Genomic DNA, 14,364 nt, shown 5'->3' on the forward strand with positions numbered 1-14,364 from the left:
GTGAATGACTCTGCCTTTAATGGTACCAATTTCTTGAAACGATTACGATTTTATTTTTTCTGTATCTCCTTGAGGCAGTACCAGGCATTGAAACCATTAGGTTCGAATATTATTTATATTATTTTTATTATTATCGAAGCCTATAATATCGCAGCATGCGTGAAGAGATTGATTGATTAATCGATTGATCTGTCAATCAATTATCAGGTGGCCGTAACTTTGATAGAAATGATACACGCACGTGTCATAAATAGCCCTTCATTACGGATGCCAGACATAGGTAATGAACCCAAGGCTGTTTGACGAGAGAGAGAGAGAGACCTATTCCTCATGATTAATGGCAGTTCGGATTTCACAGTAGGCCATGGAGTAATTGAGATAGGCGTTACAGCCATAAGGTGCTCCTTTAGACGCTAATAATAAATGCGTGACTTCTTAATGATGAGTGCCGTAGCTTCAGGAACAAAAAAATAAGTTATTGCTGTGAGAAATGGTACATTGCATTGAATATTATAGAGTTTATAGCAAGGGGGACCAAATGCGGCCCTCCAAGGTGTTTCATCCGGCCTACGAAAACTGTTCCGGTAGAAAGGAAACACAATATGATCTGTGTTTACCAAGGCCGACCACATCTCCTCGGCAAAAACACGGTAAATTGGGATCCATTCGAGACATCACCAATCATCGTCAAAAACCACTGTCAAAGGCAGATGAAATTGCCAATTATAGCCACAAAAACTGTCGAAGGCAAGAAAAGTTTCTAATAAAAGCATGTCACAAATTGTCAAAACTTTGTAAAGTTGCCAACTATCGCTAAAATTGCTGAAAAGAACGTCCAGTGACGGGAATTAGAGGGGCTACTGCAAACGTTGCAATGGACTGAAAAGTATTTCACTAAAAAAAAGTATTTGGTTGACAAAATATGTGACACGAGTTATGATAAAGTCATAATCATCATAATATAATCTGTAAGACATTAAAATAATCGTAATTCTGATTTCAATAAAGAATTCAAGTAATTCTCGTTGAAAAAACACGACGACTTTTATTTACTTTTTTGTTAATTTTTTTTTTCTAATTTTCAATTTATTTATTGGTGAAGAAATAAATGATTTCATTCGAATTTTTTCAACCGAGATGATTCAAGAATTATTCATCTTCACATTCACTTTTTTCCAGAATTTTATTGCTAAATTTTATGTAATAAATCACATTTTTTCCGGAGGCACTTTCTCCTGGAAACCATCTTAAGAAATCCGACTTAAAGTGCTGCTCTCTGGGAAAAAGCCCCCAAAGTTCATATTCACCATATTTCTAACTCAAAACCTGCACAATCCTTTAAGTCAGGGCTTAAATCCCCTGAGGAAAAAAAAAAATAATTCTACAGTGAGAAAAAGCAACCCACACATTTGTGGCACCAGGGTCTGAAAGGGTTAAAACTAGCTTAAAAGAAAGCCATATCTATCATAAAACCAAAAGAAAAGATTCGTACGCTGAGGTAATCATTTCCACAGAACTCTCAAATAATGAACGTATTATATAGAAGCTTCTCAGAAATTTCTGCTCAGTGACATTTGCATTTGATTTTCATCATTCAAACCTTGTGTTGATGTATATTAAAAGAAAAGATAAAACCACAAAACTGTGTCGTTTTTTAAACTTACAATATATTTTCATCATATAATCACAGTTTGATTTTCACCATCTCGTGTTGCGTAACTTTTTTCCCCATGCCATTTAAATATTAAAAAAAAACTCATGAACAAACTGATTCTCAGAAATATAACAATGAAAATTTTCATAATAATAATAATGATGACGATGATTTCCCAGACATGTCAGGGCACAGAAAGGTTATATTTGCGTTAATGATTATCTTCAGCGCTATCAAAAAATAGGGGGAAGCCCCCAACCATATTGATAGTGACAACAGTGACAAGACATAGAAACATTTCCCAACCGAATAATTCTGTATAAATAAATAATTCCTAGAAAAATATTTCCTTAATGCTCACACATTCATGGCTATTCTATTATTATTATGACAAGAGAAGAGATTACGATCGATTAAAATCTTTTTCTTTCATTGTCACTTCCTCCGCGAATTAATAAAAAAAAAAAAGGAAGTGGCTCCACCTAACGGCTAGCCAAGCATTACCAATAAATAAACCATTTCCTACGAATTTTTTCGAGATATCCTTAACAAAATAGTCAAAGAGTTTATGTAGATGTACAAAATTTTATCTTTCTCCTTTTTTTTTTGTTTCTATTCTTACCCTTGATCTTAATCAGTTTCCTAATGAAAATAACGAATAATCTTCTTAGACGAATAAATCCTTAACCAAAGAATAAAATAAGAAGAAATTTCCTTTATTTATCTATTTTTTTTATTTTTCCGTGAATACTTTCCACAATTTACACCCTGAATATTTTATGGCAAAAAAGAAAAAAAAAGAGGAAGAATAAACAAAACACATCATTTCTGTAAGAAGCTTCTTTAAATGATGCTTATCTTTAGTTTAAAAGAAAATAATAATAAATATAAATGAATGTGAGAAACCAAACCCCGAATGAACACGAGGCCAGGGTGGAAAGATGATTGTGGCCTTGCCTACGTAACCTCGGTCGTAATCCAATTTCCAATTTGAATTTGAAATACAAAAATAAAAATAATAGTGATAAAATTAAATCCAACGTCAAGGAAAAACTAATTATTTGGATGTCGAATTACAATCTTCATATGTTAAAGAAGTTATGATAATGCTTGAAGTTTTTTTGTCTGTCTGTCTGTGCAAGTAGATTATTACGTTATAAATTTCGATAAGTGTTTTGAACGCGTACATTTGAGATGTCTTTTCGTTGTATTTTCTAATTATAGTAAAGCCTTAGGCAAATAGGCGTTAACTATAGGCACTGTAATAGCCAGGGCCTGTATGTCGATTAAATTTGAGTTTTTTGGCATTTTTCGGCACTTTTTCCCTTTGAAGGCATTTTTAAAAGTTTTAGAGCGTTTTGAGTGGGTATTTTTTTTTAATTTATTTTAACTTTTTCAGAATTAAAAAATTGTAAATATTGAATAATGATGAAAAAAAAATGAGGCTGTATTTAAAATAAAAAATGGATTGTTTTCATCACGTAATTTGTATCTTTCTTCATAGGTAAGAGGCAAAGTTTAGTAAAAATTCAAAGTTAATTGAATAAAATTTATAAGAATGTGCTGCTTGAATGAAAATGAATTCACGGAATTTTCTGATCGTACTGAGTGTAAAGACTTTTTTTCGTTACTTAAAAGGGTTGATTGGGAGCATGAAAAATACTTGCATGTACTGCAGGGAAAATTCTCAAATCTTTAAATTCATGTTAAAGGATTTTGATAAGTATGGTGCTGCATGCATCAGCTTTGTTTGGACTGGGGAGTATTGAACGGTAGATATATACACATGGTGTCCCTGAACTCATGGGTCAAACTTTAAAGGAGGGTAAAATGCACATATAAAGAAAAATTTTTTGTATAGCAATGTGGGGTCTTCATTGCAAAACTTTCAGTCACTGCTGCAAATATTCGTGAAACACCTGGCATCTTCGAAAGGGTACACCAATCGCTTACTATACGCTGTCAAGTCTGTATCAATATTGGTGGTGGCACATTTAGCACTTACTGCAATTATTAACCTATTAACCACTTTACGATCAAGGACGCAATATTTCTTTCCTCTATCCTCATCACTGCGAGAATTTGTTGTAACCCTATGAAAAAAAACGAGTTCTTTCATCCAAATTTCTTGCCAATCTCTTGTAAGTGAAGCGGTTAATGTGTGTAAATAAAAAGCTTTTTCATTTCCTCATCATTTCGTGTTTTTCTGCCAACACTTTTCATTTCTGACCCCACATTGGTATGTAAACAATGCTTCTTTATGTGTATTCTAACTTCCCTTAAAGTTTGGCCCACGAGTTCAGGGACACCCTGTGCGTGCGTGTGTGTGTGTGTTTGTGTGTGTCGACACATAACGACACGACGCATGGGTAGGTATTATGCGTAATCGCTGATAAAGCGATTAATTTAGGGGAATTTATCAAATTTACCAAAATGCTAGGTGAATATGCACAATAACCAGTTATTACTTGTACATAATAATCGAATTTGTCACATTTACCGTAACATATCAAATGTATAGCGTTGCAGGTGAATCTGAAAAGCATCTCACAATTCTCAATACCTGAGTGGCCTTCGGGCTTAATTAAATTATTTCCCAATTTAATCGTCCTTCGCATTGTTTCCAGCCATATCCTAAAAATGGTCGGTGGACAACGGCGAAAAAACTCCGAGAGCCACGAGTTGGGGAGCCATGTCTTAGGACTTTCATGTCAGTCTAATTGGACTTTTTACGAAAGACATTGGAATTCACCGCATACTTGGGAGATCAACATAATATTTCCTCGGTAATTTTCCTGTCGCATAATTTAGCAGCAGATTACGTCTTTATGTCCCGCTGATTCCCGGTTTTCTTAAATGGCAGTTTTCTTATTTTTGTAGCAACTGGAAATAATTGGCGATCACATATTTTCGCATTTGTCCGGATGAAATATGGTCATTAAATATAGGCCTTGATGAAGATTTATTTGTAATGAAATGTATCGATTTCACCCCGAAAGATGCAACATTTATCTCTATTGCATCAGCCAAAAATAATAGATGTAATTAAATGCAAGCTCATAATTTTTGTAATAAAAGAAAGCAAATGCGATTAGCAATTTTTCTATATTCATTTATTCAAAAACTCAATCTTTGCTAGCAAACATCATTAATCTATTCAATTGGTCAGACGCCAAAGTTAAACATCTCTTCCCCCTTCAATGTAGCGGGCGATCAACTCGAGATAATTGCCAAAATAGATGCGTTTTATTTTGAAAAAGGGAAACGTTTCCTTTCGCTGTCATTACTATGTTGTAAAAAAAATAGTGCTATTTATTGTAAAAATATATTTTATTTTTTCTGAATTTTTCACATTCTTTTAAAATGAAAATTTTATGCGTGATAATGAAGAATTCTAAAAATAAGAAATAAAAAAGGAGGAAATCATGTGATCGGGGAGTTGAATTTCAACGTCTTCTAATGACTTTTCTTGTGTTATTCAGATGAGAGACGTTGCAGCAGAAAAAGTCGATGATTGCTTTTGTTAACGGATTTAAAGCTTCAAAACGTATCTTGAAAAATTTCTATACTAAGAATTTTATGGAATAAACAATAATTGTTATTACGATGTTTTCAATTATAATATATTACCCTATGATCTTATATTTCAAATAGTAAACAGACTAAAAGTTATATTTGAACCATTTTTTTCACTCAACTTCAAAGATTATGACACTTCTACTGATTACTGTCGCGCCTTCGATACCCGAAGCCGAGGAAGTATAGTTTAATTAAATAATTAAATTACACTACGCAATGAATGACAAATAAATGTATCAAGAAACAAATTAACTTTTGCTATCAAACTTATAATAAATCAGAACAATGCAATTCACGCTTGAATATCTAACACAACACCTGTCAAAGAAATAAAAAATATTAGCATTTATAAAGGCGAGCATGCATTAGCGGTCGAATCATGTAATGTAAGCATTCGCACTTGGTTGCTCAGTAATTTTTTCGGTGTTGTGAACGATTCTTGATCTGTTCAAATTAGATCCAATGGGAATAGATTTTTTTCAACGCACACAAAGGAAAGAAAACAACACAAAGGAAGTTAGTGTGCCCACGAATTTTTAATTTGTGTATTAATGAAAATTCAAAATTTACGAAAGAAATTAGTACTACTGTAAGTACGGGACCCCCAAAAACGCGGGGCCACCCGGTGCTACCGCACCTGCCACACACCCTCGAAGGGCGGCTCTGCGACAAACATGTGGATGAATACGTGTATTCTTATTTGTGTAGAAAGTAACTTTACTCCTTGATTTCAGTAAAGAAAAAAAATTCATCGGAAAAAACTGGATATTTACGTAAAAAAATCAGGACATTCAAATTACCGTAGAATATGGGGATGTCCCGGGAAATACGGATCATGTGGTCACCCTAAGTATTGGGCTGTATTTGTGAACTCTGTTTTCCAAAATTGACTTCAGTGTTAAATTCCAGTCCTAAGATTTATCTCAAGATTTTTATGTCTTTTTCTCCTCTTAAAAGAAAATTGACGTTTTTTTCTCTGCATTTTCCATGTTAAGCTTTTAATTATGCAATCTCATAACTCTTCGTCTTCAGACCACCTGATTGCCCGAAAGCTGTTTTATTACGTCACAATCTGGATCATGACGTCACGCTGGAAATCACATTTACATTACGCGTAATCATTTAGAAATATTTGCAAATCCGATTATTTCATCTCTCTCTCTCGGTTCAGTGATATTTTGGCAGGTACGAATTTTTACACCATTCTACCTACTTTTTGCGAACACTTGATTCTAAGGTTTCAGTCTAAAATCACAGCCTCGGGAAACAGATCTCTGTATACTGAAGCTGTCGTTAATTCGTTTTGACTTGCATAGTTATTTGGTTACGACTTTGGTTCCGGTGGAAAAAATAATACTTGATGTAAATTAGAAAAATGATCAATGAATTTCGTCAATTATAATTTACACGGTGTATAATTCTAAGTAAGACGAAACCTTCGCAACAGAAATATGATTACATAAAAGTATATGCTGTCAGTACTACAGTTATGAATTATTATGGTAATATATATGTAATTGATACATATAGAGGATGTCCCAAAATGACTACACAACTTTGTAGTAGAACATTAGTGTTAGAAGTGAAGTGCTTGCTACATTTTTATTAGGGAGTCAGTGAATTTTGAATCGTTCAGGAAAAATCGATTTATCAGGACAAATTTAGCTGCACGATAAATTGTGATGCAGGTCATCTCCTGCACCAGTAGAGATCTACATTTAGCAGTGGTCGCTTGAAAAGAGAGAGACCAAGTATATATTGGCAAAATCCGCAAAATATTTACTGAGCTAGAACTTTATTCTAGATTAAATGTCTGGCTATGCCAAAGCCTCCTAGAAGTACCTAGTATCTAGCCTCCTAGTATCTAGGAGGCTTTGGCCATGCCCGTCGAGACGTTTTACCACAGATATCCAGAAATATTTTACACGTGGTCACCATGAGTGGTGGGAACAAAGCCCGTATTTGACACGAGGGGGGATTTGGGAAAAGCATGAATTAGAGGCCTCCTTGTCACTGAGGGTGAAAGATCTTTGGTTTGTCAGTGAATATATAAATATTTCTCAAATTTTAGTTCCCTAAAATTATGAGGCCCTCTGCAAATTCCCCCCTTGCCCTTATGGAAATCAGGCCCTGGAAGGGTATATTGAAAATATTGCGATTTATATTTCTAAAAATATACTTTTTTTCAAATGTAAATACTGATACAAATGCAATCCCTTCCTACAATGTAATGTATTTATCAACATTGCATTTAAAAAAATTGTGTTTTTGGGATGATGGACTGATGTTTTGATGATTTACGACGTGAAATAATCTTTCCTGGTCTTATGCCTTTAATTTATCGGTTTTAATACAGTTTACTGCTCACCTTTGGCATCAGGGGTTGATTTGGCACAAGCTTTTCCACCACACACAAGATGGCTCTAGTGATCCTTTTCTACGCTTGCTTGAGATGTGGCCATTCCAGAAAAATGAGAAAATTTTTTGGGATTGGCACGTCTGATTTTTTCCAAGTTTCTTGCCAACTCATTAGATTCAGCCTAATTTCCACTTATGGCTGGTTTTGGACTTTGCTTTCTTCATGGTTGAGAAGATTTTTCCAAGCACTTCTTGATAGTAGTGTGATCTTCTTCCCGATTTTTTTTCAAACGTAGTGAACTTGATCTTCTTCTCAGATTTTCCTGGTTGGAGGGGAGATGTTTACCCCTCACGAGTCGATATTGTCAGTTGCTCGCAACTCGGTTAAATTGTTTTTGTGTGCCTTGCATATTTTCTACTTTTGTTGACTGCAGTCAATAAAATTTCATTTACAAATTTTTAGCCACCAGACCGTAATAGAACGTTTATTTCACCTCCTAGCCTTTGCAGGCTGTCTGGCGACTTACGGATCACAAGGGATGGTATGTGAAAGAAAAAGACAAGTTTGTGCATGTGTGTAAGTTGTGAAGTGTATGTATGTGTAGAGAATGAAAAGAGCCAGGAAAGTATTATTTACAAGTCGTTGCGCAAAATGTGTGCTTATCGAGATAAAACACGAGACAACATAGTCGAAAGAATAAACGAAAAATGTCTTGGTTGGGGAAGTAGCTGATGATATATATGCTACCTAAAAAACCCAAAATATTATAAAATTTTACACAATCGAGAAACCCCCCCCCCCAACTAAAGATATTTAAATCAATACAAGATGAGTTCATGCAAAATTTGTGTGTAAACAAGTTCAGTCGGCCGTACAGATACTGTAGAGCCAGTATCAGTCATAATAAGTAGTAATCAGTCATAGTCTAACTATAATCAAAAATGTCAAAGAAAAAGTTATAATGAAGACATAATACACACCATTTCTGTCTTTGATTGTGACTGAACGGCAAATCTACGGCCACAGCCTCCGTATCTGTGGAAAATGATAACTCTACGAGAGATACTGTAAGGAAGGTGCTTTTTAACATATATAGCCACATCACCTTTGGTGCCAGTGATTTTGTCATTTCTGATACATGAGAAATTTTCAATTTAGGCCCTTTTTCCAGGTTTCAAAAATGTGACGCATGCCACGTCAATTTTCTGTCAACTAACTGACGGTACTCTGATAAATCACTCTACAATCCGTCTGCATTTCATTGTAGAGAGAACATAGAAGAGCGATTGGTTTGGCCTCTTTTGGCATCGTCAGCACTTTAAGGATTTTTAAAAGAAATTATAAATTACAAATAAGAAAAATTTTATTATTTTTTATTTCTTTTAAGAAATTATAAATGTTAATGCTCTAACTATATAGTGTGAATGTTACTTCAAAAAACATTTAAAGTTTATCAAATAAAAAAAATATTTGATATTTTAAATTCTGTTTGGGCAATTCTTTTCTAGATTTTTTTTCAGCCAAGTGTTTGACTGCATATTTTAATCAATAGGCAGCAGCACATTAGTTTTTAATTTTTATTGAAAACTTGTTCAAAAAGAAAAATTTTGAGGGAAATTTTCCTCGGTCCAGATTACCGTCCCTGACTTCCGGTGATTATTCGCAAAAAAAATCTGTTACTGCTATACTTCCATAATTCCCACAGTAGGTTTTTGAAATTAGTCACGAGACCTGTGTGTTTAAAGAGGGTTTGTGTGTTGAAGACAATGTCAAATCAGAATTTTTTCTACATTAACCGCAATTTCGTCAGTCGAAACTAATATATAAAAAATATAATAGTTTTCTCATCTTGTCGCGGACCAGCTGTTGACCACCGCTGACGTATACGATGTAAAATATGTAAAATCAATTGAATTTTGTGTTTCCCCTTTTTTTTACCTTCAGGTCCTCTGGCAGGATTCTTGACTCATTACTTCAGCATACGTCACATACTCGTGTGTGGAGTTCTCGTGTCCGTGGTAGCGATTGCAGCATGTTTCTTCACACCGACGCTGATGTATCTTATTTTCTTCTTTGGAGCATTAAGAGGTAAAATTCCATTTGTATGTATAATGTCAGAGAAGCCCAAGATCAGTGCAGCTTTAGCAGCACCACGTCAGTAATTGAATACGTCTACTACTGCTACTACTAAACCGTACATGCACCTCGTAAACATTCCTCTATCTTCTGAATACTTTCTGGATATTATGCTTAGGCGAACTCGGAAAAAAAAATTAATCTGGTCTTCGTCGAGACTCGAACAAAGGCCGTCTTGGAAACCTCGCAAGCATGCTGCAGCCATCTACAGCACTGTAAACATGACCCTGCCTACATTATTTCACGCACTATGGCGTGAGGCACTGAATTAGAGGCATCAGCAGCCTCTCTTAACTTCAGCAAATAGCTCCTAGGTGGGATGGTAGAGAGAGAGAGACAGACAGACAGACATCTTTCCTCAGCTCAATATGTCAAGGAAACAGATGTTTTTAGGATTTTTGCCTATAACAGATATAGGCAAGTTCGTGTCTCCAGTGGTATAGATGGTAGCATCCTTGGCTGGTTTGCAAGAGGACCTGGTTTTCAGTCCCGATGGAGAGCTGATGACATTTCTTTCCAAGTTCACCTCGGCATAATATCCAGGAAAATATCTGTTTCATTGATATATTGGGCTGAGAAAAAGCTGCATTGTCTGGAGAATTTCTGCGAATTTGTACATGTCGGAACGTAGTGTGTGCATGCGTGCGTGCGCGCGTGGCCTAACGTTCTTATATTTCTTGGAGTTATACTTGTTTCGTGTTATACTGGTATACTGCCATCTGTGTGCCCTATTTAAATATTATTGACAAATATGTTTTACCTACAATGCGCTAACCGATTTTCGAATGACCGATATAATTGCCTTTGTTTGTTTCAGGAATTGGAAACGGATTAGTCGTGACGTTAAATCCGGTGCTTATCCACATGCACTTCACTCGAAGAAAGACAACTGCATCTGGAATAGCTTACGCAGGAGCTTCCGTAGGTTCGTTCGCCCTACCGCCGCTCATCGAGTACTTGCTGATAACTTACGGCTTCAAGGGATGCTTCTTGGTCCTTGCAGCAGTTGTCTTGAATGGCCTTGTACCAGCCTTCCTAGCTAGGGATGCCCCGCCGAAAATCAAAATACCAAAGAACAGACCACTGGCGAAGTTCCTACCATCCTTACTGACTAGATCGAATAACGATTCATCTTCGAAAGCGGAAGAAGGGAACGTCCCGGACACAAACCAGCCACTCATGACGCTGGAGAAACTGGAAGATAATAACCAGGATAAGAACAACGAGGTTGGTAAAGACAATCAACAGCAGCAGTGGACGAAATCAAGCGACGACAAAGAGTACCATCTGGTTTCCATGAACCATCCGGATGCCGATCCATTGTCAATTGCTCTGCCCAACCAGACTCTCACGTTGCTCCAGAAGATGCAGCAGAGGACTGACGGTGTTTTTGGTCACTTCCGCCACACTGCGCAGATCTTGACTAATCCCATGTACCTCGTGATCTGCGTTACTTTCGGCTGCAACGTCGTGAACTTCATTTCCTACCTGACAGTGATCGTGGACTTCGCCGTCGACAGACGCGTCAGTGAGACGGACGCGGTCATATTGGTCTCCGCGTTCTCTGTTGGTGACCTTTTCGGATCCGTGTGTCTGGGTTGGATCTCGGACCTTAGGTTCATGAAGCGGAAGTATACGGTCACATTCTGCTTCGCTGCCATGGGAGCTCTGCTGATGACTCTGCCGACTTGCTGGACCAACGAACTGATGCTCACCGTGTCCGTTTTCATGGGCATTCTGAACGGTTGCGTGATGACTAACATGCCAGTCATAATGAGAGAATACTTAGGACTGGAGAGGCTGGCAGTCGCCGTAGGTCTCGGACACTTCGTCGTTGGAGTTCTGCAGCTGATATTTCCTATGCTGATCGGTAAGTTGATGATTCAATTGACTTTGTTCTGAAACCTTACACCAGGGGTTCTTTTGGGGGTACAAAAAATTAGCAACATGATCACCTTCGCGACCCACAGTCTATTTTTAATCAGAAAGTTCTTATCGGATGGAGCACATAGTTCATAACTGTTTATCTGGTTAGCAAAATTTTTCGTTTTCGAAATTAGTGAAACTAGTCCATGGCTTCTTAACAGGAGAGCCTACTGGGTCTGAACCCAAGGACCTTCGAACAGAACAGAAGCCCCAAGTTATTCAAAGTTTTCACCAATTCTGAAATTGTTATTTTTTCATGAATTCTGAATTTTCAGTGATTCTCAAATTGTTTCCCTCATCAGTTCTGGAATTTTTTCATTGGTTCTGGAATTATTTCTCTCATTAGATCTGAAATTGTTTCTCTCGTTAGTTCTGAAAATATTTCTCTCATTAATTTAAAAATATTTCTCTCATTAATTTAAAAATATTTCTCTCATTAATTTAAAAATATTTCTCTCATTAATTTAAAAATATTTCTCTCATTAATTTAAAAATATTTCTCTCATTAATTTAAAAATATTTCTCTCATTAGATCTGAAATTGTATCTCTCATTAATTCTGCAATTGTTCCTCCTATTAGCTCTTTCATTAATTCTGCAATTGTTCCTGCCATTAGTTCTCTCATTAATTCTACAATTGTTCCTGCCATTAGTTCTCTCATTAATTCTGGAATTGTATCTCTCTCCCTCATTAATTCTGGAATTGTATCTCTCTCTCTCTCATTAATTCTGGAATTGTATCTCTCTCTCTCTCATTAATTCTGCAATTGTTTTTCTCATTAGATCTGCAAGTGTTTCTTTCATTAATTCTGGAAACTTTTCTAGCAGCAATGACGAGATATCTCGTCTCCATGAAAGTCTTTTATTCAGCATTGACAAGCACAGATATTTTGTAAAGTTGATTTCTCAATGGAAAAGTTTTCCTTATAACCCCCTTAGTTTGCACCTGTTGAAAATCGACAGAAAGCATACTTCATTGAAAAAGATATGGCATTGTGAAGAGAGTTTGGTGATTTCTAATTGCCGCTTAAAGGGTTAGTTCTGAAAGTATTTCTCATTAGATAAGCAATCGTTTCTCTCAATAGATCTGCAATCGTTTCTCTCAATAGATCTGCAATCGTTTCTCTCAATAGATCTGCAATCGTTTCTCTCAATAGATCTGCAATCGTTTCTCTCAATAGATCTGCAATCGTTTCTCTCAATAGATCTGCAATCGTTTCATTGATTCTGGAATTATTTCTCTCATTTCAGTTTAGTGTTCATATTTTTGTACAGTATAAATATTTTTCAACATTCCTGTGCGCATTCGATAATAATGTTATGTCTTTTTCGTTACCGACATCTCTCCAAAAATACTAAGTAAAATCATGGTTCAAGAGAGTCTCCAAAAGGTAACCGAAATCGCTAAAACGCCCCAGAAACCAGTGACGCGTCAAATGGATGTATAAGTGCATATCCGAATTTTTTTGAAGTGTATTTGCGTGTACGACCCATCTTGGGAGCCGCTACGACCCATAGGTTGGGAACCCCGGCCTTGCACCAACCAACCAATACAATTTTATAGAAGTTAATGTCAAAGAGAATGTTCTTGTCTAATGAGAGATTTTTCTTCGTTACAGGCTATTTCCGGGACGATGTCGGATCGTACGACCATCTATTTCATACGATGGGCGCAATGTGCCTTCTCTGCGCCTTCTTGTGGATTCTTGAGCCTTTACTCAAAAGAATAAAACCGTGAACGCGCGCTCTGATCAGCAATCGACATCAATGCAAAGTCATGGGACACTGAGGTGAAGATGAAAGTTGATAATTTCGTGGAGGAAAAAATACGAACGTTTAGTGTGGTGTGTTTTTTTTTTTTTTTTTTGCAACACGCGCCAGTTGTCAGCTAGCGAGAGGACTTTGTTTTCGCAACTGTTTCGTCCCGTATTTCTACAGTTACATGGAGCTTCTTTCCCCGTCATAATGTACGTCCGGGACGTTCTCCTTCATCTATGTACAGCTCTATCACGCGTTTTTTTTTTATTGCAACGGGGAATTCGAAGGGAAAAAAATGTACTGTATTACTAGGATGTTGTTAACTACTGTGTATATTTTTTGTCTTCTTCTCTTTACGGACATGCATGTTTCTTTGTGAATGTGTTTATATTTTTATTTTTGTACGAAGGTATTTGAATACTAAAAAAATCATGAAGTACAGCGTGGCTATAAGTAAACTGACGATTCTCAGACGTATGTAGCGTCCATTCTGATGGTGGTATTATGATGAAACTTGGCACAGTCGACGTTCGTTATAACGGCCCTTCTCGTTCCACGGAAAAGAGACGCTATATTGGGAGGTCGTTATATCGAACGTTCAAAAAAATCTTCTTAAAATAATTCATATTCGCGTAGAATAATAAATTAAATTACTCATTTTATTATAATGTAAGTAGTGGCAGCAAAAATGCATCGTCAGGTTAGAAAATAATAATAAAATTGGAAGAATTAATTTTATGCTCGAACTTATTCATTCTACAATATAAAGCAAGGGTTCTTAACATCTTTCAGCCGCGACCCAAAATCAACAGTCAGAACAACTTCGCGACCCATATGGGACTGTTTAATTTTCAAAATTAGTCAAACCAGGGACGCAATAAGTGCATTTATAACAGACTGTAAATTAATTCGTACCACTCATCTAGGAAGCTCCCGCGAATTAAGTTTGTATA

At 36.2% G+C, this 14,364-nt stretch overlaps 1 protein-coding gene across 1 annotated transcript in view; it reads left to right on the plus strand.

The window, feature by feature from the left end:
• The window catches only part of LOC149075613 (monocarboxylate transporter 12-like), a 48,478-nt gene extending 34,617 nt beyond the window's left edge, over positions 1–13,861 (plus strand). The window contains exons 2-4 of the mRNA XM_089243096.1: positions 9,537–9,680; positions 10,546–11,598; positions 13,273–13,861. Of these exons, the coding sequence (XP_089099222.1) occupies positions 9,537–9,680; positions 10,546–11,598; positions 13,273–13,391 (1,316 nt within the window). The 3' untranslated portion in view covers positions 13,392–13,861. The remainder of the gene's footprint in view (positions 1–9,536; positions 9,681–10,545; positions 11,599–13,272) is intronic.
• The last annotated feature ends 503 nt before the right edge of the window (positions 13,862–14,364 follow it).

The sequence above is a fragment of the Pholcus phalangioides genome, unplaced genomic scaffold (genome assembly GCF_987345545.1).
Source record: "Pholcus phalangioides strain wild (caught in Gottingen) unplaced genomic scaffold, Ppha-v1.0 ptg000015l_1, whole genome shotgun sequence".
Classification (NCBI taxonomy): domain Eukaryota; kingdom Metazoa; phylum Arthropoda; class Arachnida; order Araneae; family Pholcidae; genus Pholcus; species Pholcus phalangioides.